Here is a 24,452-nt window from a genome sequence, read left to right as displayed (position 1 = left end):
TAGCAAAGATGTCATCAATATATCTTCACCATAGGCAGATCTAATTTCCGTATGGATTGTTTGTCCAGTTGTTATCTTCAAACCAGCTGACAGAGAGGCCAGGCTTGGGGCGAATGTACTGCCCATCGATGTAAGTAGGTCTGTTGCTCAAATTTGAAAACCTTCTCTTTGAGGGCAAGTTCAGCTAGTCGCATAATCCAGTGTACCGGGGCTGTCCAGTCCCAGTCTTGTGCTAGCAGGAGGTCACTGATTACTCAGAGCGTTTCTTCTTGAGGGATGCTGGTGGAAAGTGCCTCGACATCTAGACATAGCATGGTTTCCGTTATTGGGTCATAGTCTGTTTTGCAGGCTATTTGAGATGTTTAGTGTCCTGTACATAGGATCTTGTATCCTTCATTAGTGGGTGGAGAAACGAATCCCTGAATTGTGATAAAGGTTTCAAAACTGCACCTATCCCAGACACAATGGGTCTACCAGGAGGAGTGTTTTTATTTTCATGAAGTTTTGGAAATTTCTAGAATTGTGGTGTACATGGTTCTCTAGCAACGAGAAAGTCTTCTTCTCCAGTATTGAATCTTTCATAGATTCACATGCTTGTATCTTCCCCGTCGTCATGGTGGGAGTCTCACGGTATAATAAATAGATAGCAGTACAAAGAAAAAACTGCACCAGTAACATAGAAAATGACTTTTACTTAGTACCCCAGTACCATAATTATATGGTCCAAACACTGACCAATGAGAAGCCAGCCCTGAGATCACAATCCCCAGCAGAGCCACCATACCTCCGATTTCCAACCGCCGTCGTGTGAGGTGGAGTCTCCCTGAGCACTGCTCAGTTTTGTTCCTTGGTGAACTCTTGACCTGTTACTTCATAGCAGTTTATTCTGGAAGAAATGTATTGCCTTTTTGTCTTCAATTTAAAATGTCTGACAGCTCTAAAAAGAGGCTGTTCAGACCTTGTAGATCTTGTGGGAATGCCGGACTTTTCGGAGGACCCCCACAACGATTGCCTATACTGCCTTCATCCTAAGCATGTCCCTAAGGAGTGCAAGCATTGAAGGACTTTTCCTGCAAAAACTCTGCGAGACAGGGAGGCACGCTTGCTCTTATGGCTTCAAAAGAAGGCCATGGCTGATTCAGAACCGGAGGAGGAAAAGGTTCATTCCTCTCAAAAAAGGAAGGTGGAGTCTTCTGAGTCAAAGTCCGATTCTAAGAAACCAAAAGTTACCAAATCTAAGGAAAAGGAGTCTGCATCTTCTTCAGTGCCTCACACTTCTCTCAAGAAATCTAAGGAGACGAAGGCTCCGTTGTCTGATCCATCGACGAAAGTAAAAGTGTCCACGGTGCTCACACCGACTAAGACGTGTAAGACATCGACAGCATCGTCGCCGGTAACGCTGTCAACTACGACAGCTACTTTTAGGTCTCCAATAGCCCCATCAGCGGTGACATCATATCTGTTAAAAGGTATCCCCCGTCGACTGACTCATTGACGGAAAGAAAATCAGGAAAGCCCTCAGCAGAGGTTTTTTCTTGGACAAGAATTTCGCTGCGTACTCCATCCAATTTACTGGAGATGCAGGAGTCCGAAGAGGATGATACTTATGGGCTTGCATACAGCCCATCTCAACTGAAAATAAAAAGCCAAGATACAGATGAAGGAGGAGTATCAAGAACAACCTGTGGTACAAGAAGAACTCTCTTTCAAGGATCGCCCTCTGACAAGCACCAAAAGATATGAATCTTTTCAAGATGCGTACGAATCTGAGGAGGATGAAGATGTACCCTCAGGGAAGAAGCCATTTCCATGTCAATATCTTTGGCTACAGATTTACTGCATATGACTTCTGATTACTATCGCAGATTTCCGGAAGCCAATTCTCCCGTGTCAGATACCACAAATCAAACACATGGCGCTTCTCAGGCTGTGAAAGTGCGGACACCTCAACCCTTGCAAAAGATACACCTCCGAAAGTCATAACCATCAGAGACGACTATGTGGAAAGAGAGGTAGAAGATCAACCAGAGGAATGGGAATTAACTCAGGATGAACCTGTGGGAGATAAATGGGACCAATATATTGCTACATCGCCTCATTCCTAATCACCTTCTCCAGCAAACTCCCCGCCGGAGGATATCTGGTGTTTTCATGAACTCATGGAAAGGGCCTCAAAATATTTTGATCTCCCTCTGGCAGTAAAAGAAACAGAATGTTTCTTATATGACTTCAAGGATTCTGCCAGGAAATCAATCAGAACTATCCCTGTCATCAATTAAAAAGTTTGCTTCCGTAAGGATATTCAAGTCCATGCTGGGGATGCTTTCATCTTGCATTCCTTTAGTCCCGAATTGCTGTCTCCACATGAGGCCTCTTCAAGAGCTTCTTGACCTGCAATGGGTACAACATCAAGGATCGTTTGAAGATCTAATAGTCATCAATCCTCTAATGAAGAAACCTCTGTCGTGTGGTGGCGTGGCTAGGCACGCAATGGAGGCAGCAGCGCCCGAGTAGAGCTCCGTGCTCAGCTTCCCCTTCCCCGGGCTAATTCTCCGGTAATTATCCTCGGACCAGCCTGAAAACACGGGCGGACCACCAGCGACCTGTTCTCGGCACTCTGGCCGACTTTTAAATTTAGAGTACCGTCACAGCGTCACCGGACTTTCCTGGGGTCCCCTGGCGGGACTGGCTGGCACCTGAACGGCGGGGAGGACTACGAGAGGCCATGGTCTGGGCCATACAACTAGGCCCCACCGCACGGCCTACACTCCGGAATCACCTGCGCCTACACACACCGAGACTCGGGACCCCCCGGACATACTGATCCCTGTGCTCTCCCCCCCCTCCCCCCCTGCAGCAGGAGAAGAGTTACATACACCTGCCTGGCGAGACGCGGGGGTCCAGAGGGTCAGCGAGGAACACTGCGCAAAAGGTGGCCCAGGCCGGGGAGGTGAAAACCGGACTGCCTGCCTGCGCTCCAGATGGCTGAGCGGCCCGGGGGGGGCCTGTGACCACCCGGTCAACGAAGAGTTGCGGTGGCCTGAGGCCGGGACTCACTGCCTGGGCCCTGCGACACGGCCCGAGATGCCTGCCATGCATGGAGCCCTGGACCCAGGGACTGACGGGACTTGCTGACCGCTGCCTCTCTTCCACCACAGCGACGGGGTCGTAGAAGGCCTGAACCGGCAGCGCCTAGCGACCCGCTGGCAAGTAGCGGACGACGCCTGGACAGGAGTCACGGTCACCGGCCCACCTGCCCGGGTGCCTGTGGAGATGCAGCCGATGACCGCGAAGGAGACCGAGAGTGAAGGTGAGACGGTCTCACTAGCCTAGTATAGCGGGAAAATCACGAACTACCCCCCGCCGGGTCTCCCAACTCTAGCGACCACGGCGAGACTGCGAGAGGCGGCCATTAACGAAGGGCAGCGCATGCCGCCTGAACCCACGTGCTGACAACACCGGGAACTCACCGGACCCGGAGCCCCTTTGCGAGTCGAGCTGAGTGAGGAGGAGGTACCACTGGACTCGGACCCCTTGCTTTCCCCCTGGGCCCCCATGGGCCAAACCAGCCAGTGAGACACAGTAGCGGCTGACTCCCGGAATTCAAGACGCGGCCCCAGCCCTGAGTGGCCGTAGACCTACACGGGGCAGGCGCAGTGGGCCCGGAGTGGGGGCACAACCAAACACTCCCTTGGAGCCACTAGGCCACAGCTACACTACCCTGCAAAGGTCGATTAGGAAATAAACATTCGCCGCAGTCTGCTAACCCCAAGTTCTCTGGCAACTGCAATCTGGGGTCGACCCTCCCCGCTGGCCTGGAGTTTGATTGGGGCCCTTGCACCTGCGAGATCCGACCCAGCCGAGGGCTCGGCTGGATACTGGGATCGCAAACCACCTGTGGTTTGAGTTAACAACTTGCCACGGCACACCATTACACGGACCCACCACCCGCGCTGGAGGCGCACAGGGGACCAGCTGCTCTGCCCCGAGACAACGGATACCGGAAACATCTCCCAGCGGGCTAACACCACTGCCGGACCAGGAGACGACGATCGCCTCGCCCCAGGGCTCGACGGGCCTCCACCGTTGATTGGGTCGCCTCGCACATGTCCGCAGGGGTGAGAACCCGCACTGGAACCGGAGGGGCCCCGCCGAAGGGAAAATCTGAAAAATCACTGCACAAGATGGCGGCTGACCAAGTAACCTCACGGCTAGATAACATGCTTGCCGCTATGGAACGATTGGAGCAGTCGCTCCAACAGACTAGAACGTCTCTGGAATCCAAAATAGACAGTGTCGCCATAGACCTCACCCACCTACGGGACGACCACAAGAAACTGGCCGATAGGACGAAGACACTGGAGGGAACAGTAAACGACCTTGGCCCCGCAGTCTCGCAAACGGATAACAAGTACAAGACCTCCTGAACAGGGGGGAGTACCTAGAGGACCGCGCTGAAGATGCGGAAGGGAGAGCGAGATGCAATAACATCAGGCTCGTTGGGGTCCCGGAAAAATGGGAAGGCGCCCGACCGACCCAGCGTTTAGAAGACTGGCTACGTGAGCTATTACCAGAAGACACACTCTCACCGCAGTTCGTGGTGGAAAGAGCACATCGTGTACCCATGAGACCTTATACTACTGGCTCCAACCCGAGGCCGCTGCTTTTCAGAGTCCTGAACTACCGGGACAGAGATACTATCCTGAGGGAAACCAGGCGGCTCGGGGAAGTCCGAATCGACAATACTACGGTGATGTTCTTCCCAGACTACACCATACAGGTACAACGTCAGCGCCATGATTTCCTGGAAGTGAAACGCCGACTGCGAGAGGCAGCCCTTAAGTACTCTCTACTCTTCCCCGCAAAACTGAGAGTGGTGGCGAGAGACAAAACCTACTTCTTTAACAACCCTGCGGAGGTGAGCGACTGGCTCGATAGTGGAACGGACACTGCACCCAGGAACGAGCAGACCCCTGAGACAAGACCTCGGAGCCGTGGGCCGCGACGCCGGCGTAGAAACAAAGACCACAGAACGGGCCGCCCGGACACCGCGACTCACCATTTCCCCACCGCTGGACCTAATGCTCCAAGAACAACGAGACGCACTCCGGAGGGTCTCCCAACTCAGCGCTTCGCCGACCTCTGAAAATAATCAAGCCACGAGCCCGCAGATGGCTCAAAGCGAAGATGAGGCTATCTACGGGATACCAGACTCTAAACTATCGGTGGAACTCCCAGATGTCACGCCACAGACGGCCGACATGCCCCATTGAAACACAACGCATGCAACCATCGGATAATGCCAGGGCAGCGGGGATGAGACCAGCGGACGGACAATACCTGAGACGCCCCAAACAGGGCTGAATCCGATGAGATCCCCCGCCGCCTTGGTAGCAGACGGAGAGGCCCTGACGCAGTGAGTACTCACCCAGAGGTATGGACGCTATGAGAGCGATACGTGGGTGGGATTGTATACATGTCATGGCTCCAGCCCGCTTCGCAGGGAAGCATTCCTACTCCGTAACACTGGGGAGTACAGTCTGCCTCTCTCACTTGCACACACATGGTTAACATAACGGCTGCACTGTTGGCGATAACACTAACTCCATGAAAGCCGCGTTTGAATACTTGGTGGGAATGTCTCGTAGTCCGGGGAAGGGCTACAGATCAACCTCACTTGATTGGACATTGAAGAACTGCCTCATTGATACCTAGCTCAAGCTGCCCCCTAGACTTGAACTCTAAAATTTCGCCGTCTTGGCGTGTTTGGACGGCGACATGTTCCGTTGCCGACCTTTTGGTATTTACTGCTACTTAGCACTGTTAGTACACCCTGTTGCATTTCCCACTTCCCACCTCAGAGAATCACCTACACTGTTGATAGAAATGTCGGAATTTGTGCCTGCAGAGGGTGGAGAGGGGAGGAGAGGGACTTTGTGGAGACGATCGCATAGGGGGTGGGGGACAGGGGAGGCAGATGCCTCCCACCAAGGAAGTTATGGCTGAAATTAGGATTTGCACGTGGAATGTGAGGGGAATGCACACACCATCGAGACGCTATCAAATATACTCCTACCTACGTCGCCATAAATTTCATGTCGTATTACTACAGGAAACACATCTAAATAAAGCTGAGGTACACGCGCTGCGCAAAAGGTGGCGCGGACAGATCTATGCCACGGAGTACTCCTCCTATGCCCGTGGGGCACTCATATGGATAAGGCCGGGCACTCCTTGGGCAGTCATGGATACACAGATAGACATAGGGGGTCGGTATGTAATAGCGCGAGGCAGGCTTGATGGGCATCCTGTAGTTCTTGCCTCCTTATACTCCCCTAACACTGATCAGGGAGGCTTCCTTGAGTGCCTCTCCACGGCGCTGGCACACTGGCATGGGCTCCCATGGATCCTTGGGGGCGACTACAATTGTGTCCTGGACGTGCACTTAGACAGGTCCACTGCACCCACGCCTAACGCTCAAGCACACAACACCATGAAGGCTCTCCTCAACTGGGCCCAGCAATGGCGCCTGCATGACGTATGGAGGACTCGCAACCCAGCGACGCGCACGTACTCATATTGGTCGGGCGCACATGCACTACATGTCCGCTTGGACAGATACATGGTTTCCCCCGATCTTATTCCAATGGTCCTAGACACCAAATACATGGGCCGTACCCACTCAGATCACAACCCACACACACTGGTCATTGCTTGGGACGTCCCACACCCTCCCGTTCCCACGTGGCGCCTCCAAGCAGACCTCTTACTGGACGCGACCTTCCGCGACTCCATGCTTACACAATCGGCCCAATACTTCGAACTCAATACAGGCACAGCGTCCTCTCCCCAAACTGAATGGGATGCTTTCAAAGTAGTGACCCGGGGGCTCTGCCTGGGGACGCAGGGGCACATGAGACGCCAAATTGAACGGGACCTGACTCGATTGGAATTGGAACTGCTAGACCTCGAGTGCCCTGTGGGGGAGGATGCGCACGCCCGGCTGACGGAAGTTAAGGCGGAACACGCCCGCCTACTAGACCGTCTACGAAGTATCAATTTCGCAGCACACTCCGCCCGGATCCATAGACAAGGCGACAGACCAGGCAAACTGTTGTCCTGGCTGATCGAACGGGAAGATCGATCTGCCCCGATATCGGCCATACGAGCTGGGGGCGGCGACTTGCTATACTCCCAGCGCCAAATACACGAGGCATTCACGGGTCATTACACAGGCCTGTATCACTCCAGACTACGCGTACCACTGACTGCCATCACGGAATATCTCTCTGACATACCTTTACCTACCCTACCACCGACGCAGCTGGTTGACCTCGGGGCACCGCTGGATCCCGAGGAACTCCGCGACACCATCTTTAACCTCTCGAATGGCAAAACTCCGGGACCAGATGGCTTGCCGGCCGAGTTCTACAAGGCCGCCTCAGACATTCTGATCCCACACCTGGTGAAGATGTACTCTGCTGCGGTAGATGACTTCGCCTTACCCCCGACACTTAACGAGGCTACCCTAGTCTCCTTACTCAAGCCTGGCAAAGATAGCACACAGATGGGCTCTTACCGTCCTCTTGCACTCCTGAATACAGATTATAAAATTCTTGCCTCCGCGCTTGCTCGCAGGCTGGCCCCCATGGTTCCAGCGCTGGTCCATCATGACCAGAATGGCTTCGTACCGACGAGACACACATCCCACAACATCCGCCGGCTGTTCCGATTGCAGGAATATGTCACTAGACAGTGGCCGCGAGCAGGGTGCCTCGTACTAGACCTAGAGAAGGCGTTCGACTCGGTCGAATGGCCCTACCTACGAGCGGTCATGGAGAAATTCGAGCTTGGGGATGACTTTCAGACCATGGTCGGACTCTTATACCGCGAACCTACGGTCCGAGTCCGCACTGGCGCGTTACTCTCTGACCCCATTCGTGTGCGGAGAGGCACCAGACAGGGTTGCCCATTGTCGCCCCTACTGTTCTCCTTAGCTGTAGAACCCCTGGCTGCGACACTCCGGTCACAGGGAAATGATTGGGGCATACCATTGGCAGACGAACTGCATGTAGTGTCATTGTATGCTGATGACCTTCTCTTGTACGTTAGAGACCTGAGCGATGTCCCGGAGTCCCTCACTACCATCTTCGGCACCTTTGAGGAGATGTCGGGATTGCGAGTAAATTGGGCCAAATCGGGGGTATACTCCTTCAGCCCGAACGTTCCCGTATGTGACATACATTTCGGAGGTGAGAGGTTGCAGTGGTACCCCAACACGTTCAGATATCTCGGGATACACATCTATCGAGATCTAGCAAAAATGATAGTCCTGCCACAGCTGTTATACTATTTTGCGAATATACCTACGTATGTACCCACCCGGGTGTTCCGAGATCTCGAAATCCTGCAGAGACCTAATTTGGAACAAGGGTCGGCCTCGAGTTGCATTGACGAAACTCTATATGCCCACTGAGGAGGGCGGACTAGCGGTTCCCAACATGGAGCTCTACTATCTAGCAGCACAAATGCAGTGGGTGTCAGGCTGGCTAGGTGGTAGGGGCCTGGGCGACACGGCCACGGACACCACTGTCTGGTCCCTACTCCAAATCCACGTACTGTTCCACCCGCTGACGCGGACTCCCCGACCGCCGCAACTGCTACTCGCGGTGGCGCGCAGATGCTTCCTCCGCTGCTTGCGTCTAACGCGAGCGACGACTCCATATGCGCCGATATTGCCACTATTAGGTACTCCGACAGCGGCGGGGACCCTAACCACTGTGAGGCTGGATAGCTGGATCACCGCAGAGGTGGAAACGTTGGGCGACCTTTACTCTGACGGCGCCCTCCTCCCGTTTGCAACTCTCGCGAGAGATACATCCCTCCCGGCTGGACAGTTCCTAACTCACGCGTCCCTCGTTCATGCATTGACTACCGCTTGGGGAGACATGTCGAGTGAGCCACCAACACACCACTTCCTACAGTACCTTCATGTCATGAGCAACGGCACACACATTATTCATTGGTTAACGCAAGCACTCCTTTTACACACACACCCGACAACCATACACCTGAGGGAAAAATGGGCAACTGACAGGGGGAGGGACTGGACGGATAAAGAGTGGGCTATGATTCTAGCTGGCCCAGTGAACATCCCCCGCAGCCCTCGCTTCAAAATCATACAGTTTTACATATTGCACCGCGCGTACCTCACCCCGGGCAAGATAAATAAGTATTTTTCAGTCACAGACACTGCCTGCGGCCGCTGCTCCCTTCTAGGCGCAGATCTCCTCCACATGCTCTGGCTCTGCCCCGCCCTCCAGCAGTACTGGGACGGAGTGACCGGGTTACTAGGACATTGTACCAAGGAGCGAGTGCCGCGCACGTGGGATGCCTGTATATTGGGCTTGTACAAACGCACAAGACTGAATAAAGTCCAGACTAGATACTGGGATCTTGGGCTTATCACGGCTAAAAGACTACTTACCAAGCGGTGGAAAGCGGCCATGCCCCCACACCTCCGACACTGGTGTCTGTCGCTAACTAACTGGGCAGGGGCTGAGAGCTCCGTCCTGAAGCGGGAAGAGACAGCAGGGCTCAGAAAGTTCCCCATCGCACAACAATGGGAAGACATACTACATTCCTTCAAACAGAAATGTGTGGAGCAGGGAGTTATGTGAGATATTATGTACCGTCTCCCCCCCACTCCCTAATGCGCGTTCCTGCGAATCATGCACGATGCACCATACACCACCCAGCTGACCAATACGCAGAGCACATTGTCTGACATGCGTTTTACTGTTTCACACTGACGACTGCCAGACCCACTCCCGAACGCGCGCCACAGTAAGAGACGCTGCAACAAAGGCCCAGACACTACACCGGGATGCCACGCCTAACGAACACTTGGGGACTCCCTCCCCCCCAATATAACACTGCCTCGTGAACAGTCTGCATTGTCCCACCCCCCCCCCCCCCCCCCCCCCCCCGATCTCCTGCCTACCTACCCCGTGAGACACGGCTGACACGCTGATTCCGATCCCCCCCCCTCTCGACATTATGGTGAATTCTGCCCATACTTACCCCTACCCGCCTCCTATATAGCTCATGTTCCTGTTTTTTAGTTCATTATAGATTTGGTTTTATATCCTCTTAGACCGTATCCGTACACATACAATTCTACGTCTCATACCATCTGAGCCTCATGGCACCCTCGGATGTGACAGCTAAGAATTGGACACCTCTCCTGGGCGCTGAGATGCAGAGCAACTATTTCCACGGGAATGGGCAAACAAGGCGGTTATACGCCCCAAACACGCTTAGGCGCTGCACACCCACATCACTCGTTCATATGAAACCGTACCCGTCTGAATGTCGACCCGCACAGAGACACTTACCAATGACACATGTAAGATATAGCGGGTTCGAAAGTTGCAACTGCTGTTGATGAGGGTTGGTTCAGCGCAGCTACTCTGGTCCGCTGACTAAATAAGGAAAACCCATAGACCACACACTTACGTGACATCGAATGCTTGCATGATTACAGTGATATGTGATGTACTGATATACGCTGCCGGACCCCAGGGTTGTCGGCCTTGAAGCGGTGTTCCCTTATCCCACCCAAAACAATGGTCTTTCACTGCGGCTGGCCCGGCTGGGTTGTAAGCTACAGCGCTGTGTATACTGTATGTCGAACAATAAAGGTCTTTTTTTTTTTAAATAAAAAATGAAGAAAGCTCTGTCATGGTGGGGGCTGAGATTTTTTTTTTAAGAAGGACTTCTTTTCGAACCACAAAGTTATGTGATGACAACGGACGCCTCCTTAAAGGTATGGGGAGCACATCTACAGGATCTGGAAATTCAAGGCCATTGCAACAATCAGGAAGCAAAGTTGCACATTAATCTGTTAGAGCTCAAAGCAGTGTTTTTAGGCCTTCAAGCATTTCTACCAACCACTTAGAATTCCCCAGTTCTAGTCAGAACGGACAGTACAAACACTGTTTTATCTGCTGAAGCAAGGAGGCACAAGATAAAAACCCTTCTCGGCACAAGCCCAAGAAATCTGGCAGTGGCTTCTAAGGCACAATATCACTCTACAAGTTCAACATGTCCCAGGGATTCACGAGCAGATTCGCTCAGCAGATCAATGAGAACTGGATCGCAGTCAAACATTGCAAATATTCCAACTCTGGGGCAGTCCAGGATTAGACCTGTTTGCCACTCGAACCAACAAAAAAATGCAAACAGTTTGCCAGCAGATTTCCCTCAACAAGGCTCATAGGGGAATGCTCTCCACCTTCGCTGGACCGGGATGTTTGCGTATGCATTTCCTCCTTTCCCTTTGATCCCAAAGCTTCTCAGGAAAATGAGATTGGAACCATGTCACTTAATTCTCATATCCCCGGCTTGGCCGAGGCAGTTCTGGTTCTCGGAGCTCCTACAGATGTCGGTGGCTCCCTGGGTGCAATTTGCCTTGAGGCACGAGCTGATTTCAATGGACAAAGGTCAAGTGCTTCATCCTCAATTGGAGTTACTGAATTTATCAGCTTGGAACCTCATGAGTACGAATTTAAATCTCTAAATATCCCTCAGGAGCTGCAATATTCTCTTTCACTCTCGGGCAGTGTCTACCAATAAAACATATGCCGCAAAGTGGAAAAGGTTTTGTTAATGGTGCCTGGATCAAGCGGTACATCCCTTGCTTTCATCTCCAGATCAGATCCTTCCATATCTCTTGGCTTTAGCCAAAGCAGGGCTATCTCACGCATCCGTGAAGGTGCATCTGGCGGCAATCGCAAGATATCGCAGAAGGCCGTCTCAGACGTCGCTTTGGTCACAGAGAGTGATTAAAGAATTCATGAAAGGTCTTTTTTAGAAAATTCCGTCCAATTAAACGACCGTTAGTGCTGGGACAGCTTAACAGTCTTTACGCAGCTGATGAAGCCATCTTTTGAGCCAATTTACAAGGCTGACACAAAATTAGTTTCCTGGAAAGGGGCTGTGCTTCTGGCTCTGACGTCAGCCAGAAGTCGGTGAGATTCAGGCTTTTTCTACAGTGAATCGTTTTTACAGTTTAAAGCAGACAGAGTATTTCTCAGAACGAAGCCGAAATTAATTCCAAAAGTTCCAATGTCCTTTCATCTCAATGAGCCTATAATTTTACCTACATATTTTAAAGATCCATCTTCTGTAGCAGAACGAGCTCTTCACGCATTGGATATTAAAAGATGTCTAATTCTATATAGACAGGACAAAATCCTTTAGAAAGACAAATAGACTATTGATTGCGTATGCTGCTCTCAGGAAAAGTTTGGCTCTGTCAAGATCGAGTATTGCCAGATGGATAGCCTCGGCTATTGTGTTCTGTCACCAAAAGGCTGGAAGGCCTTTATCCTAGACAGTTCGAGCTCACTCGACAAGAAAAATGGCGACTTCTGCCGCATTGTTTGCTGGAGTATTGTTACTGGACATTTGCAGAGCGGCAACGTGGTCAAATGTCCATACATTTACCATACACTACTGTCTTGACACAGCATGGAAGACCGATTCAGCAGAGGGACAAGCGGTGCTGCGGCAACTGTTTAAAGGTATTGTTTCATTTATGTTTTTTTGGTGATCGTAAGATTCAGAATGTTTGTTGTTTAAATCGTACGAGTCTCTATTGTACATGCTGAGACACACAATCCAATATATTATTTATAAGTTTCTGGTATTATTGTGTAAAGAATATATTTACTGATTTGAAAATAGTTTCTACCTGAGAAACTCCTTTCATGGAGGAGATACTGATTTCTATTCTGATACAAGCATGTGAATCTATGAAAGATTCAATACTGGAGAAAAAAAAGTTACTTACCTGTACACTGGTTCTCCAGTATTGATTTATTTCATAGATTCACATGCGACCCGCCCACCTCGCCATTTCTAAGGTAGAACACTTTTACCTCTTGACATTCTCTTGGCTCACACTTGGGCTGGAAATCTGAGGTATGGTGGCTCTGCTGGGGATTGTGATCTCAGGGCTGGCTTCTCATTCGTCAGTGTTTAGACCATATTATGATGGTATTGGGTTACTAAGTATAAGGCATTTTCTATGTTACCGGTGCAGTTTTTTCTTTGTACTGCTATCTATTTATTATACCGTGAGACTCCCACCATGACGACGGGGAAGATACAAGCATGTGAATCTATGAAAGATATCAATACTGGAGAACCACAGTGTACAGGTAAGTAACTTGTTTTTTTCTTTGTAATACATTCGTTTTCCAGCCCTTCATCTCTAAGTCGCTTGATTAGATTAATTTGACATGGTGTAGGGTCCGTGTTCAGAATGTTATACTTCCTTCTGTCTTGTAGGAGAGTGAGGTAGGCTCCTCTGTGGGCGTCGCTAGTCTGTATTACTATGGCTTCACCTTTATCGACTGGTATTATTACCAGTTGGGATTTCTTTTCAAGGGAGCTGAGAGCTGTTCTTTCCTGACTGGTGAGATTCTGAAAGGTTCTTCCATTCGGTTGTAGTTCTTCTACCTCTTATGTGACTACTTCCTTGAAAGCTAGTACAGCAAGTGGAATGTACGATATTGGGAGGGGGGGAATCAAGATTTGATCTTCAGATTTTTATGGCAATCATGGGTTTCTTTGTATGATGATTGATGAAAGTATGCTTTTATGCATTTTTTGTGGAAGAATTCTGCTAGTTCAAGTTGTGTTTTAAACCTAAACATGTGTGGTGGGGACAAACCTCAAGCCGTTAAGTACTGCAATTTCTGTTTTTGTTAGTTCCTCTGAAGTTGAATTGACCACTGCGTCTGCTGGTAACTCGGACCTTCTTGCTAGTTGTCCCATGTGCAGCTGCGGGTCTTCACCCTTTCCCTGTCGTTTGTCTCCCATTGGACCCTTTGCCCGCCCCTTCTGCCTCGTCTGCCTCTCCTTCCACCCCTGCCTAAAAAATGCTGGTATGGTTGGTAGAAGGGTGTAATTTGTGGGTTCTGTGGGCCTTGTTTGGGTTGTGGCCCAAAGGGTCCAGGCCAAAACACCATCTGATTTCCAGGTAAAGAAGAGTTGTAAAAGCCTCCTCTAGCACATTGTCTTCGTCTTCCTCTCCTACTCTGGGTAGAGTTGTTCCTCGACCATGCGTTGGAATCTGAATAGGAGGATTCAGATGTGTTCCTTAGCAAGGAATCCTGGTCGGAATCTAACCTCTTTTTATAGCCCTCTTTGATATAGGGTAGACTTTTTGATGTGAGAATTTTATGTGTTTTTCTAGTTTATCAATGATATTCTGCATTATAAAGTCCTTATGTTCAGTAATTTCCTTATTGACCTAATCTGTTTTTTAAATACTGTGATTTTTGTGTGTTTAAGATTTAAGCTAGTGAGGACTTTTTAATCAGTAATGTTTAAACTAGTTGCTTGGCAGTGTTTGATTAGTATTGAGCAATCACCAATAAATACCTGTACATCCTGTTCCAAATCTCGCAGGTGTGTGCAATAACAATCTTTGCCTAGCAAACTCCTCCTCAATCTCCAGACGCCTCCTTCTCAGCATGTCTCACGAGACTGCCCTAAACTCTCTGATAGACATATTTTCCCTTTCCTTGCTCCCAAGCCATGCCAGTAGTTTCCCTGCTTTATTACCCGCTTCATATGCTTTTTTGTTTTGCAAGATATGCTGTTTGAGCCTTGTGCTTTGCAACTGCCTGATATTAGGCTCTTTTTCAGTCCCTCTTTCTTCCCTGAGGACGTAGGCAATTCCACATATTCCCTCTGTCAAATCTTCTAGTGTGGCCATTCTATAGCATCTCTCCATCCGATCCCCAGTGCCCCCTCCGCCCGCCACCCCCACAATGACACCTGTGTGGTCCTGTACGCCTCCACAATGTGATATGACTCAGTACCATGTTTTTATTCTCCTCAAATTGACGCTTAGAGGCCTTGCCTAGGCGTTTTACCTCAATCTCCTTCGTTAGGTACTATGTTTTAATCCGCCATTGCCATCGAGACGGCCGCACATTAATAGACAGTGTTTCTTGTATGGGGGAGTGGTTGCTTTTCCCCAGGCTAAATACTCTACTGTGCCGAACCTAGAAAGTGAGTCGCTTGTGGTAAAGTAATCCAACGTAGAGTCCATATTGTGCGCCTCAGAGTAGGGAGAGTATCCTCTCTGATTAGCGTGTGGGGCCCTCAGACATCACACAATCACATTGCTTGGGTAAATCCCTCCAGCCTCCCTCTGGTCCATTCCCCCTCCAGTCTCTAACTCATTCTGTCAAGCTGCATGTCTAGAGCAAGGTTAAAGTCACCACCTATCACCGTGTGTGCCAGGGGAGCTTCTACAAACAAGCCACCCACTGTCTGGAGGTTTCCATCTGGAGTCTGGGAGGTAAATGTACATTGACCGGTAGTAGAGTTACGCCCTCCTGTTCTCCCAGGATCTACAGGTATTACCCCCTTGTGTTTGTTAATGTGCATAATATATGGAACAAGAGCGTCTTTCTGAGAAGAGTGAATACCGCCCTTGAACCGAAGGTTTATTTTGCATGGCCAATTTGTATTTGCTTTCCCTCCCCATACTACGGTGTTGCCCATCAGTGAGGCGTGTCTCTTGCAAGTATACTATGTCAGATTTGTACCCAAACCTCTCTTTACTTTGTATCCCAGGCCTTTAACGGTCCTGGTCAACAGCGTTAAGTGTTGTGTATGTATCATGAGGAGTGTGTAACTTCCTTCCCCTGTTCATACTTGGTCCAAGAGGGCAAACTAAGCGAGGTCCCCCCCCAGTACTGTGCTGTTTCAAAGAATTACAAACTACTCTATTAACTACCCCCGACCTTACCTTACGGTGTCTTGGTTTTAAAACTAACCAACCCTCCAACACTAAACACCTGGTCCAAAAACCATAACTGAAAACTTTTCGTGGTTCTGCTGCTGTGGTGCAACCGGAGGCCACTGTAGCCCGGCAGTCCAAGTGTCCACATATTATCCCAGACATTCTCTATCCCGGAAGTGGGCTCCCTCGCCCCAGAGTAAGTCTCTCTTGCAACAGAACTCTCATCCGATCAGGCCTCTGCTATCCCAAGTGTTCCGACGTCATGGGTGTTACGTTAGGCAGCAGGTCACTTTCTGTGTCATGCTCCATTTCCGTACATTCTGGGCGATGCCCTCACCCTCAGAAGAGGGGTCTCCATTTATTGTTACCAAGGACTTCACTCCTTTGCTCGATCTCCAGTACGGTGTTCTCCTCCTGTGCCGCTTTAATAGGTCTTTTGGTTGGTGAGGCCGTATTTTTCCTTTTTGTGTTCCTGCGTTTCGATGCCGCCGGTCACCATCTTTCTGCGTGGCATGCCGGACTAGAGGCCCTGGGTCTCGACCAGGACCAGGCCTCTTGTGGCATTGTGATGAAGTAGGTCTGCCCTCCTTGCACTACCCATAGCTTCGACAGGTAAAGAAGCACATACTTATGTCCAGCTATCTCATCATCCTCTTTACTGGCATGAACACCGCTATTTGTCTTTGAACTAAATGAGTATAGTCTCGGTAGAGATTCAGTTCTTTACCATTAATTGTTAGGGACCATGTACATATGCTTTAATTTGCCGGTGGTTTCCCCCGATCGGTGATGGGAATGCTGTAATTCTTTGTGCCCTTCTATGGAGAAGAAACTAGAAGGTTTACCCTATAAAACTGTCTTTGCCAGCTATTCTTCCACAAACAGTTTTACGAATAGTCTCTCTGCCCTTTCCGACACCCCAACCAGCCAGACATTATGCTGACCGGGATCTACCCTGTGCATTCTCCAATTTGTTCGCCAGCAGCTGCACTTCTCTCTCCATAGCAGAGAATTTGAGTACGTTCGTTTACCTGTGGGAGGCCAGTCTCCAGGTGATCCTCAGACTCTTTGACCCGATCAACAAGTTGCTTATAGTCATCCCGCAGTAGACCCACTTCTCCTGCCACCGCAGCGATCTGTTTTTCCAGTGATGTAATTGTGTCTTTTGTGGCCTCCAGGATTGCGGCCATGTGTGCTGCCAAGGAGGCATTGTCGTTTTATCTCTGCAGGTGGTCCTCTGCTTCCGTGGGGCCCTTTGCGCTGCGTGGCTTGACCATTGTAAGTGACTTACTTTTCCAGGTGCTGCTGGTTGCATATAGAAGTGTGTTCAGTCTGTGAGCACCCTACAGAGCTCTCGCACGCTCAAGTTTCATCGGTCCAATTCCAACGTTTGAGAAATATCTCGGTCTGTCCCTTGTGCTGAGGTCAGTTCTTACCACATAGCAATATGTCTGTCATTTGGGGTGACTCACAAGTTCCACTGCTACCCAGTTGACCCCTGGGGCTGGATCTCCCCATCTGTCATCAATTGTTGTCCCCCGGCATAGCAGGCTGGTGTGGCCCTCCTCCCTCTACAAGGGGGATGGGGGAGCGGGGGCGGAAGTTCCTCAGCTCCCCAGGTGTACACACATTCGTCTTTTGTGCTCACTGTTAGTGAAGGTGTGGCCTTGTCCCACCTGCCCAGGGCGTTGCTTCCTCCAGACTCCCAGAGTGGGTTCACCGGCGAAGTATAGTGGCAGACTCTTTGATCCGCTGTCTGTATTTGTAGTGAGCTCCTATGTCACACACTGGCACCTATCGTCAACTTGTGCCATGTGTTTGTCCTGGGCTCCACCAGATCCATCAGTGGGGCAGTCCAGCGACCCACTTTGACACTGTCCAACACTATAATCCAATAATGCCGGGCCGGCTCTTCCCCTTATCCTCCGTGCCCCTGGCTGCCGCATGTTTCATTGGGCATGATGTGATCGGGAGACAGACCCCCCACCCCCATTTTTCACTTGTGTATGCGGCCCCATGCATCTGCTGCCACAGAGACCGCTCTCATGTTCAATCCTGCCGGATTCTTTTCTGTGTTGCCACCTGGGCTCCCGCTGACTCGCAGGCTGTGTCGATCGTCCCCTCAGCCATCTCCGCTTTTTAGTTCTCGCCGCTCCACCCCTCGATGCTGCACAGCCTAGTTCCAAGCCGGCGCCATCTTGGCTGCTCGCTCACCACTTTCGAGCGGATGGAATCATCCTCAGTACGGTGTCTGTACGCTTTACCAAGCGCATGCCCCCAGCATCTCCGGTATGGGGTCCCTCTGTTCAGGTGCTGCCGGATCGAATTGAAGCAGGAGAAATGGCACTGAGGCTGCTGATAGGCGCATAAGCTCCTGCCTTTGTATTCTACGTTGTTGCCGGCCTCGCTCCACCCTGACATTAATCTTTTGGACTCAATCGTCAGCGGTTTCATTTCTCCACAGCACACATTGTTTAATCATTCAGTTGCGGGCACTCTGAACTCCATGGTCTTACGTCGGTCGCAATATCTGCTTTTATACCATCTGTTCTGTCATATTTCTAGACATGCGAAAGTATTAGTGTTGGTATTTTGTTACCAGATCCATTGACACCGGCAACTGCAAGCTCCTCCTTTGCCACTACCACAACACCAGCACTATTGTGCTTCATTCCGAATCTGACTTTGTAATGTCTCCGGGCACCATTTTACTGGATTAGTTGTCACTGAAATGTTTAGATACATCACAAAGTGGAAATGCTGTGTTGTGTGTATGGTACAAAAGGGGGTGGTGATGGACGGAGCATCTGAACCAATCAAACACTCACACCCAGTCAAAAGATCTGGGTTTGATCCATCACCATTCTTTAACCCACTCTGCCACCCCAGTTCAGACATGGCCATATGCAAATCAGTCTGACCCTGTGCCTCATGGGAATAGTCCAGCTCGAACTGCCAAGCCATGCCTTCCCTGGACCGGAAACAAGTTTCCGAGGACCGGTTTCTGGCATTACAGCCGTCTTCAGCCCGGCTTGCTTGAATCCAGTGGCAAAGTGAGCAAGGGACTCACGTCTGAGCATACCATGCCACACTTATGGCGGCCAAAGCGGTACAAAAGGGGGTGGTGATGGACGGAGCATCTGAACCAATCAAACACTCACACCCTTTTGTACCTCTTTGTTTGCCATAAGTGTGGCAGGGTATGATCAGACGTGAGTACCTTGCTCACTTTGCCACTGGTTTCAAGCAAGCCGGGCTGTAATGCCAGAAACCGGTCCTCGGAACTTGTTTCCGGTCCAGGGAAGGCTTGGCTTGGCAGTTCGGGCTGGACTGTTCCCATGAGGCACAGAGTCAGACTGATTTGCATATGGCCATGTCTGAACTGGGGTGGCAGAGTGGGCTAAAGAATGGTGATGGATTAAACCCAGATCTTTTGACTGGGTGTGAGTGTTTGATTGGTTCAGATGCTCCGTCCTTCACCACCCCCTTTTGTACCGCTTTGTTTGCCATAAGTGTGGCAGGGTATGCTCAGACGTGAGTCCCTTCCTCAATTTGTCACTGGATTCAAGCAAGCCGCGCTGAAGACGGGTGTAATGCCAGAAACCGGTCCTCGGAAGCTTGTTTCCAGGGAAGGTATGGCTTGGCAGTTCGGGCTGGACTGTTCCCATGAGGCACAGGGTCAGACTGATTTGCATATGGCCATGTCTGAACTGGGGTGGCAGAGTGGGCTAAAGAATGGTGATGGATTAAACCCAGATCTTTTGACTGGGTGTGAGTGTTTGATTGGTTCAGATGCTCCGTCCATCACCACCCCCTTTTGTACCGCTGTGTTGTTTGTATGGAGCATGTTGATTTTTGGTATTTAATAAACTGGAAACATCTCACCATATGAAGTTTCTGTGTGGCTTGAAAGTGATGGAGAGTGGAAGCAAATATGACTACATTTGAGGAGCGCTGGAAGGACTCTTTAACCCAGTGTTGGTCTAGCATAGGACTTGAAAATTATATTTATGTTTAAGAGGCACTCAGGTTTTTCCATGCGCATTGCTGAGTTCGGATACTATTTGCTGAATATTGAAGGGACATTGGAGGATGACCATGAGAAGAATCAAGCTTTTTCTGTGGATAAGTCTGAGCACCTTAAAAGATGTTTGCAGCCTGACTATACTCCCAGGGAAACTGTTAGATACACAGCAGCACCATCTCCTCCATGACCTTCCCTTTCTACCTCCAGAAATATTGTCTGCGTATGGACTTTTACTGCTCTCACTCCATAAATCTGATATTCTCTGTATCTAGGGCTTGGAATTGGGAGCTTGAGGGTTCACACTTTCATTTTCCCAGGTGCCTAGAAATTCTATAAGACAGTTAAATTACAATTGAACGAGGACACAACTCCCGGGTGCTGCATGGTAACCTTTATTTCCAGGGAGGTACGTTTGCATTTGGAGGATGCTGGTCTTAGAACTTGTCTGCTTTCACTCAAGGTTAATTGGAGCAATAGTATATTTATTATCGCCCAAGGTGTACCACGCTTCTCGGTGCTAGTGAAACCTTTAAGTTCCGAGGCCTGCATATTTTTAGAAGTGTTACTCGTATACAATAACTGCTCCTAGGCTCAATCTTGGCTTTAGTCATGATGGGTTCAAGAAGAGATGTACCATATGATCTGTCATTTTTCTGAAGCTGTGTGTCTGAAACCATCAGTTTCTATAACATTTTTTTTTCTTCTTTTCAGCAAATGTTGCAGTATGACCCAAACAAGCGAATATCTGCCAAGTCTGCTCTCGGACACGTTTTCTTCCGTGATGTCACAAAGGCTATACCCCATCTAAGACTATGAGCTATGGAGCTTTTTAATCCAAGGGGAAGTGTCGCCGACTGGTGTCCCCAGCACCAAAACTGTGTATGTTCAGGAGACTGTGGAAGTGATGGTCGGTCTTACGCTGATGTTTCCCACACAAGCACCATATTCTGGGAAGTTTTTAAAGCTGTGTTTGAGGCTTTCTAGGTGATGCTGTTGGAGAAGGTGACTTGAGTCTGGACACCGTACAGCCTTGCTCTAGATTCATACAAATTGTTTACTACAAACAAGCGGGCAGTTGCACCATATAGTCTGTAGGTTTTCGCCTGCTGTTTTCTACCATGATTCGCTAGTTTGAGTAATCTCTAAAATTGTTTAGAAAGTCTTTCCTAAAAGAAAAAAAATATCTTGTGGAAACAAGTGCTTGCTGTGCCACTTTTTGAAGTACTGGCAGCTTAGATTTAATATATATTTTTTATGTTTTTGCTTTTACCACCACAAGCCAGCTACGGATTCCAGTATCTGGCACATGAAGGGTTTCTATTTTGAAACACCTAGCTACTGCTTACAATTTTGATAACATTAATTTCCTATATCTGTGCCGTCTTTTATTCTCATCTTGCTATGGGCACCACTTAGATTAATCTTGTGGCTAAGGTAAATGTAAGTGAGGGAGGGGCGGCTATTATTTACATGTTTCTGTCTCTTTATACTCAGTCACAGTGGTCCATTGTCCCTCAGAGGCCCACAGGCTGTTTCATTGAATATTCAAAGAGTCCTGCTCCGAGAGAAACATATTTCATATTTGTAGGAATACATTATATTGGTGTCCTTGTGTTGGCACATTTTGGCCTGGCACCATGCTCTTAGACAGCTTGACTCCAACTCTTTGATTGTCGGGTGAAACTTCCCTTTAGAGTAGGCATTTGTCCACTTCTGTAGAGAACGGATTGCAAGCATTCTTAGCCTTTGGAAGAACACTAGCTATGTTGGCACAGGGCTCCGTATGACCACGTCATAGCCTACTGCCTTTAGGCTCCTGCAGTGGGCACACCTGATAAACTGGAAGCTCAGCTACATGCTGTCTTTATTTATAGCTTGGGATCAGCCATCCTTAAAGCAACACTTAAAACATGCTTCTTGTTAACATGTTGTATTCCTACAAAGATACTGTAAAGAAGAGGTGCTATTACTTCAGAATCTAGTCTTCCCTCACATTTTAAAATGTACAAAATTAAGTTATCTTACTGTTGTTCGCATTTGTCTTGCCTTTGAAATTGCTTGCAGAATTTGCTCTTGCTTCATTTTCTCCCACTAAGATCTGGGTATGTGTCTCTATTCAGAAGTGTTCTGTAGACTGTTTTAGAGTGTTTTAGTGGCTGGGGTATGTGGTTGTGATCTTAGCAGCTCATTTGGTTGCCCCTTTTTGAGAGGCATTAAGCATTCGTAAAGGGTACTCGATTGGTATGTTCTGGAAGCAGCTTCTTTTACTCTGGTTCCTTGAGTGAGCGATACATGGATGACTATGAAAGCTCTCTAGATAAGGGCTGGTGTTGTAGGAATACCGGCACCGTTAGTTTTGAATTGATTCTCATTTACCTACCTCCTTCCAGCCACTGCTGCAGCAGTCCAACTGTTCCTTATTCAGGGTCCAGCATTGCGCTGAGAGGAATTAAACAACCTCAGTGAGCAGGCCGTAAACTTCCATTAAGGGCATTTTTCTGCCCAAACATAGATTGTCCATTTAGCTCTTTTGTTGTTTTCTAAGCAGTGCTGATTCAGAAAAGAAAGTGACCAGTGGTTTATGTGTATTTGTAAGACTGCACCTGTCCAGAGGTTTATATCCGAGTGACTGGTTCTGTTATCAGATGTAGCCTTCCCCTTTCTCCACAAAGAACGAGACATTGAATTGGACATGGTGTACTTGTTCTGAGTTTTATTTATTTGCCTTCTAATTTTGCACATCATTTGTGCCCAACATTTAAAAAAAAAAAATCTCATTTTTATTGAGAAATGCCTATATTATTGCAGTATTTTACTTGCCCCTCTTGGTAACCGCTTGGGAGCTAAGGGTGATAATCTCTAGAAAATTAGAGGAAACAAGCTTGGATTTGCCGGTGTTTCTAGTCATGTATACACTCTCCTAACTATGTGACCAGATGGCCTGTCCCCGCTTAATTCTGCTCAAGGTTGTGAACATGCAGTATATGTTTTGGGCCTCTAGTAAAGTGCTTCATTGGGTTCCTTTGTGTTGACCGTGTTTGTAATTGGGGAAATAGTAGATTGTTTGCGTCCTTAAACAGGTGGCATTTCTTAAATCTGCTTCTTTGGTATCCTTTCGTGTATGGTTATTCTTTGGGGGGAGGGGGGGGGAGTAGATTCTTGCTAGCCAGTCCCTTTGCATTTCACATCACGAGAGGCATCTGTTGAGGTTTCAAAGTCTTCTCATACTGGCATAGGCTCCCCAGATGATGCTGTTTGAATTTTAGGCTGCTGGTCAATGCTAAGGTTTGTGTTGATGCTCTAGTACTTACATAAATACACACTTAAGTTGCTTGTCTAGAGGGAACCAAGTGTATGTTTAGAAACCTAGAGGGTCCGTGATGAGCTGCTTCCTGCTATATATTAAAATAGTGGCTGTTAAAGGCAGAAGTATTTGGGGGGGATGTGAGAAATGCATTTTTTTTGTTATGTTTTTTAATCCAGTTTGCGCTGCTTGCATTAGGTTGGATATAATCAGGTTGGATGGCAGGATAACTTTGCCTGTAATATCTTGGAGTGGCATTTGCCTTTATTTTCCATGTTTGGGTCTTGAGTTTTCTGTTAGCTTGGTTTGTGGTTAAGATGGTGGAGAGATTTGTTTTTGCTCCTTGATAACTTTCCTGGAGAAAGTGGCCATCTTTTTGTGTGAGGTTTCTTTGCCTTGACATTAAATTATTTAGCTATTGGGTGATGTCCTCCCATCCCTTCGGAACACATTTAAAAGCTTTACTGTTACCAGTTAGCCATTTCTTCTACTAGACTGTGCTTATCTCTGTAATGAGAATAAACCATTGACAACAGCCACATAAGTGGCATAGTCTGTTTGGTTCAACTGGTTTAGTCTCCTGCTTAAGAGGTTGATGTTTGGTTGTTGCGAGGGTAAGCCCAATATGCTTTAGAGTAACATCAGTTGCTAACTAAAAATTGTAACAGAGGAATCGAGTCCTTCATTAAGAAGGATGACTTGGCGCAGCTGTTTCTGGTTGTCCCTATTCCCCTTACCACGACCAAAACCAGTTTGGACACTTTGTTCTGAGAAAAGGTTCCTTACTCATGCAGGCAGACACTGACAAAAATTGTAAACTATTTAATATTATAGGGATCCTGCGTAGACCGCACAGTCAGTAAGTGGGGCTGACTGCTCTTCTATCTATAGTTGTACACACTATAAGGATTTTAAGATCTGCTTAATCTATAAAGTTTATTATCCCTGCACCTTTCTTTGGAATGTAACTTTTAAATATTTGTATTGTGCAGTCCCTATGTAGCCATGTTGAATATCTTCATGCTCTTGTATTTCATTAAAAACTCAGTTTTATTAGTATTTGTGCTTGTTTCTGTAAGACACCTGAAGGCCCTTGGTACTTGAATGATTTGTTAGTAAGTGTGAGAAGCAGCAATAAGACTGTGGAGCACTTATGTGAATAGGGACTGCGTGAGCTACGTAGTTCCACTATTCTCTGTATGTGAGCATATAAATGTGTTGGCCTTGAAGTATGCCAGCAGACAAATGTCTGCATTATGTAAGTGCCAAAATGTTCTGAAATACCAGAGCCT

General features: G+C 48.6%; 1 protein-coding gene across 1 annotated transcript in view; it reads left to right on the top strand.

Annotated features, from left to right (window-relative positions):
- The window catches only part of CDK2 (cyclin dependent kinase 2), a 173,745-nt gene extending 149,526 nt beyond the window's left edge, over positions 1-24,219 (top strand). Inside the window, exon 7 of the mRNA XM_078686354.1 lies at positions 20,568-24,219. Coding sequence (XP_078542480.1) covers positions 20,568-20,672 — 105 coding nt within the window. The 3' untranslated portion in view covers positions 20,673-24,219. The remainder of the gene's footprint in view (positions 1-20,567) is intronic.
- Positions 24,220-24,452: the final 233 nt, after the last annotated feature.

This window comes from Lissotriton helveticus, chromosome 1_1, assembly GCF_964261635.1.
Source record: "Lissotriton helveticus chromosome 1_1, aLisHel1.1, whole genome shotgun sequence".
NCBI classification, from domain to species: Eukaryota; Metazoa; Chordata; class Amphibia; order Caudata; family Salamandridae; genus Lissotriton; species Lissotriton helveticus.
The sequence above is the reverse complement of the archived record's forward strand: the minus strand, read 5'-3'. Positions and strand labels throughout refer to the sequence as shown.